Source organism: Amblyraja radiata, chromosome 25 (assembly GCF_010909765.2).
Source record: "Amblyraja radiata isolate CabotCenter1 chromosome 25, sAmbRad1.1.pri, whole genome shotgun sequence".
Taxonomy (NCBI): Eukaryota; Metazoa; Chordata; class Chondrichthyes; order Rajiformes; family Rajidae; genus Amblyraja; species Amblyraja radiata.
In genome coordinates, this window is record NC_045980.1 from 38,210,197 (window position 1) to 38,216,196 (window position 6,000).

Sequence of the window (6,000 nt, forward strand, 5' to 3'; positions counted from 1 at the left end):
AGTACTTAAGGAAGTAGCCCCAGAAATAGTGGATGCATTAGTGATAATTTTTCAAAACTCTTTAGATTCTGGAGTAGTTCCTGAGGATTGGAGGGTAGCTAATGTAACACCACTTTTTAAAAAGGGAGGGAGAGAGAAAACGGGGAATTACAGACCAGTTAGTCTAACGTCGGTAGTGGGGAAACTGCTAGAATCAGTTATTAAAGATGGGATAGCAGCACATTCGGAAAGTGGTGAAATCATTGGACAAAGTCAGCATGGATTTATGAAGGGTAAATCATGTCTGACGAATCTTATATAATTTTTCGAGGATGTAACTAGTAGAGTGGATAAGGGAGAACCAGTGGATGTGTTATATCTGGACTTTCAGAAGGCTTTCGACAAGGTCCCACATAAGAGATTAGTATACAAACTTAAAGCACATGGTATTGGGGGTTCAGTATTGATGTGGATAGAGAACTGGCTGGCAGACAGGAAGCAAAGAGTAGGAGTAAACGGGTCCTTTTCACAATGGCAGGCAGTGACTAGTGGGGTACCGCAAGGCTCAGTTCTGGGACCCCAGCTATTTACGATATATATTAATGATTTGGACGAGGGAATTGAATGCAACATCTCCAAGTTTGTGGATGACACGAAGCTGGGGGGTAGTGTTAGCTGTGAGGAGGATGCTAGGAGGCTGCAAGGTGACTTGGATAGGCTGGGTGAGTGGGCAAATGCATGGCAGATGCAGTATAATGTGGATAAATGTGAGGTTATCCACTTTGGTGGCAAAAACAGGAAAGTAGATTATTATCTGAATGGTGGCCGATTAGGAAAGGGGGAGATGCAACGAGACCTGGGTGTCATGGTCCACCAGTCATTAAAAGTAGGCATGCAGGTGCAGCAGGCAGTGAAGAAGGCAAATGGTATGTTAGCATTCATAGCAAAGGGATTTGAGTATAGGAGCAGGGAGATTCTACTGCAGTTGTACAGGGTCTTGGTGAGACCACACCTGGAGTATTGCGTAGAGTTTTGGTCTCCTAATCTGAGGAAAGGCATTCTTGCCATAGAGGGAGTACAGAGAAGGTTCACCAGACTGATTCCTGGGATGTCAGGACTTTCATATGAAGAAAGACTGGATAGACTCGGTTTGTACTCGCTAGAATTTAGAAGATTGAGGGGGGATCTTATAGAAACTTACAAAATTCTTAAGGGGTTGGACAGGCTAGATGCAGGAAGATTGTTCCCGATGTTGGGGAAGTCCAGAACAAGGGGTCACAGTTTAAGGATAAGGGGGAAATCTTTTAGGACCGAGATGAGGAAAACTTTTTTCACACAGAGAGTGGTGAATCTCTGGAATTCTCTCCCGCAGAAGGTAGTTGAGGCCAGTTCATTGGCTTTGTTTAAGAGGGAGTTAGATGTGGCCCTTGTGGCTAAAGGGATCAGGGGGTATGGAGAGAAGGCAGGTACAGGATACTGAGTTGGATGATCAGCCATGATCATATTGAATGGCGGTGCAGGCTCGAAGGGCCGAATGGCCTACTCCTGCACCTATTTTCTATGTTTCTAACAGGGAAACAAACTGATCAAAAGTTCCATCTCACCTATTTAACAAATATAAAAACATTTATCTGTGGGACGGAAATGCAGGTGCTGGTTTAAACCGAAAATAGACACAAAAAGCTGGAGTAACTCAGTGGGTCAGACATCACCTCTGGAGAAAAGGAATAGGTGACATTTCGGGTCAAGACCTTTTTACAGGCACAAAATAATTCATGTTGGATTGGCATCTCCTTACAAATTGATGTACAAGAGTGAAATGTAATGCAATCACATTTACAAAAAACAGTATTAGCCACTGTTAAAATTAGGTAAATGGAATGTTGGCCTTCATAACAAGAGGATTTCAGTATAGGAGTAAAGAGGCTCTTCTGCAGTTGTAAAGGGCTCTGGTGAGACCACATCTAGAGTATTGTTTACCGTTTTGGTCTCCTAATTTAAGGAAGGACATCCTTGTGATTGAGGCAGTGCTGCACAGGTTCACGAGATTGATCCCTGGGATGGCGGGACTGTCATATGAGGAAAGATTGAAAAGACTAGGCTTGTATTCACTGGAGTTTAGAAGGATGAGGGGATATCTTTTTAAGAACAAAGGACATTTATTATCACATACACCAATTGGTGTAGTGAAATTCGACTTGCCGATCTTATAGAAACATATAAAATTATAAAAGGACTGGACAAGCTAGATGCAGGAAAAATGTTCCCAATGTTGGGTGAGTCCAGAACCAGGGGCCACAGTCTTAGAATAAAGGGGAGGTCATTTAAGACTGAGGTGAGAAAAAACGTTTTCACCCAGAGAGTTGTGAATTTATGGAATTCTCTGCCACAGAGGGCAGTGGAGGCCAAGTCACTTGATGGATTTAAGAGAGAGTTAGATAGAGCTCTAGGGGCTAGTGGAGTCAAGGGATATGGGGAGAAGGCAGGCACGGGTTATTGATAGGGGACGATCAGCCATGATCACAATGAATGGTGGTGCTGGCTCGAAGGGCCGAATGGCCTCCTCCTGCACCTATTTTCTATGTTTCTATGTAATGATTTCAAATTTGGTTTATAGTATAACCAACATTGTCCATTAATCCATGAACATTGAGGACAAAAAAAATTACAATTCCTACTTTCAAATTCATAAAAGGCAGAAAATACGTGTTTTTTTGGTAAAATTTCCAATATATGTTTCAATTTGTACCATCTAACTATTCATATTAACCAACGATTTAAAAGCCAGCAGGACAGTGGTAAAAAACTACCCAACTCTCACCGACTAAAGGTACATATCCAATGACAATTTTACATTTTCTTATAAATACATACATCAGTAACATTTGTGCCTGCATTTCAAAAAAGATAAAGCTATATGATTGCTATATGGCTCTCCTTCAACTCAGCGTCACATGTTTACACAGGAGCTTGATCGCCCCGACGAGGCAGCCTGCCACCGGCTACGAGAGTAAGATCCTCCCATCAACGGAAGGTTAGAGGTCCAGGCCCCCAACCGCTGGAGGAGACAGAAGGGGGAAATTGCACTTTTTTTCACCTTCCATCACAGTGAGGAGTGTGGAGGAGTCACTGTGGTGGATGTTTACGTTAAAATGTATTGATGCTGCCTGACTTGCTGAGTTACTCTAGCACTTTGTGTCTATAAGATCACCCCTCATCCTCCTGTGTTTCAAGAAATATGGTCCTAGCCTGCCAAATCCCTCGCTATAGTTCAGGCCCTCAAGTCCTGGCAACATCCTTGTAAATATTCTCTGCACTCATTCCAGCAAAAATACAACTTATAAAACAGTATGAAACAATTTGCACTAAACAGTAAGCTATATGACTCTCCTTAAACTCTGTTTACACACACCTACATTTACACGCATAACACATACAGCACTCACATTTCTGCTCATAGATTGCACACATATGCACAAATGTGACACTAAAGGAGAAAAACACATCAGTCCTACACGTAAAACGCCATACACGTGCGTTAATATATATTACAATTATATAATGCGAAACAGTCAAGATAAATCACAACCAACATTGCCAATGTGGACAGCAAGATGTGGAACATAATTTCCAACGCACAGAATTAAGATTTCGCTTTGACATTGATCTATGTATTTGGTGCATAAATACAATGGGCAGGACAGCAAATGCTGAGCTGGATCGACAGCAGCAGCAGCAGCAGCGGCCTGCGGCTCCCTGTCAGGCAGCAGCCCACCTCGGCCTCTCCCTTCCCCACACAGTCCGCCGGCCTGGCACTTACGTGAATGCGAAGAACAAGGTGCTGGCTCCCACTAGCAAAGCGGCGGCTGTCGACACCGGGATGTATTTGGTAGGTTTAAATTTATTTCCACTGGGCATCCTGTAATTCCCACATAGTCTTGAGAGAGAGAGTGATGGGGGCAAGGCCGTGCAGCAGCAACAGCTATCACTGTTACTACTACTACTCCGGGACAGGGCCTGGCTGAGCGGCGGTGAGAGGGAGGGAGGCAGTGGGGGAGAAATTACCCCCCCTAGCATCGGAGCGCTGGCGGAAGGCGGGGCCTGCTGACGCGGTTGTCGGAGGGCGGGGCCTGCGGACGCGGTTGTCGGAGGGAGGGGCCTGCGGACGCGGTTGTCGGAGGGCGGGGCCTGGCGACGCGAGTCGGAGGGCGGGGCCCTGTGATGCATTTATGGGCGGTGCCTGCTGACGCGTTGTCGGAGGGCGGGGCTCAGTGATGCGTATATGGGCGGGGTCTGGTAACGCGACTCTGAGGGCGGGGCCCTGTGAAGCGGTTGTCGGAAGGCGGGCCTGCTCACGTGGTCGGGTGACGCGACTCGGAAGGCGGTGCCTGCTGACGCGACTGTCGGAAAGCGGGGCCTGCTGACGCGTTGTCGGAGGGCGGGGCTCAGTGATGCGTTTATGGGAGGTGCCTGCTGACGCGGTTGTCGGAGGGCGGGGCCTGCTGACGTATTGTCGGAAGGCGGGGCCTGCTGACGCGCTTGTCGGGGGGCGGGGCTCAGGATGCGTATATGGGCGGGGTCTGGTGACGCGTTGTCGGAGGGCGGGGCTCAGTGATGCGTTTATGGGCGGGGTCTGGTGACGCTTGCAGGGGGCGGAATCTGTACATTGTTCATAAATTGTAGGAGCAGAATTAGGCCATTCGGCCCATCAAATCTACTCCGCCATTAACCATATAATAACCATATAACAATTACAGCACGGAAACAGGCCATCTCGACCCCTCTAGTCCGTGCCGAACACATAATCTCCCCTAGTCCCATATACCTGCGCTCAGACCATAACCCTCCATTCCTTTCCCATCCATATAACTATCCAATTTATTTTTAAATGATAAAAACGAACCTGCCTCCACCACCTTCACTGGAAGCTCATTCCACACAGCTACCACTCTCTGAGTAAAGAAGTTCCCCCTCATGTTACCCCTAAACTTCAGTCCCTTAATTCTCAAGTCATGTCCCCTTGTTTGAATCTTCCCTACTCTCAGTGGGAAAAGCTTTTCCACGTCAACTCTGTCTATCCCTCTCATCATTTTAAAAACCTCTATCAAGTCCCCCCTTAACCTTCTGCGCTACAAAGAATAAAGCCCTAACTTGTTCAACCTTTCTCTGTAACTTAGTTGCTGAAACCCAGGCAACATTCTAGTAAATCTCCTCTGTACTCTCTCTATTTTGTTGACATCCTTCCTATAATTAGGCGACCAAAATTGTACACCATACTCCAGAATTGGCCTCACCAATGCCTTGTACAATTTTAACATTACATCCCAACTTCTATACTCAATGCTCTGATTTATAAAGGCCAGCACACCAAAAGCTTTCTTTACCACCCTATCTACATGAGATTCCACTTTCATGGAACTGTGCACAGTTATTCCCAGATCCCTCTGTTCACCTACATTCTTCAATTCCCTACCATTTACCATGTACGCCCTATTTTGATTTGTCCTGCCAAGATGTAGCACCTCACACTTATCAGCATTAAACTCCATCTGCCATCTTTCAGCCCACTCTTCCAACTGGCATAAATCTCTCTGTAGACTTTGAAACACTTCTTCATTACCCGCAACCCCACCTATCTTAGTATCATCTGCATACTTACTAATCCAATTTACCACACCATCGTCCAGATCATTGATGTACATGACAAACAACAGTGGACCCAACACAGATCCCTGTGGCACCCCACTCGTCACTGGCCTCCAACCTGACAAACAACCATCCACCATTACTCTCTGGCATCTCCCATTCAGCCACTGCTGAATCCATCTTGCTACTCCACCATTAATACCCAACCATTGAACCTTCTTAACCAACCTTCCATGAGGAACCTTGTCAAAGGCCTTACTGAAGTCCATATACACAACATCCACTGCTTTACCCTCATCAATTTCCCGAGTAACATCTTCAAAAAATTCAAGAAGATTAGTTAAACATGACCTTCCAGGCACAAATCCATGTTGA

At 46.0% G+C, this 6,000-nt stretch overlaps 1 protein-coding gene across 1 annotated transcript in view; it reads right to left on the minus strand.

The window, feature by feature from the left end:
- zdhhc8 (zinc finger DHHC-type palmitoyltransferase 8) overlaps positions 1–4,051 on the minus strand; it is a 164,507-nt gene extending 160,456 nt beyond the window's left edge. The window contains exon 1 of the mRNA XM_033043952.1: positions 3,800–4,051. Within this exon, the coding sequence (XP_032899843.1) occupies positions 3,800–3,897 (98 nt within the window). The 5' untranslated portion in view covers positions 3,898–4,051. The remainder of the gene's footprint in view (positions 1–3,799) is intronic.
- Positions 4,052–6,000: the final 1,949 nt, after the last annotated feature.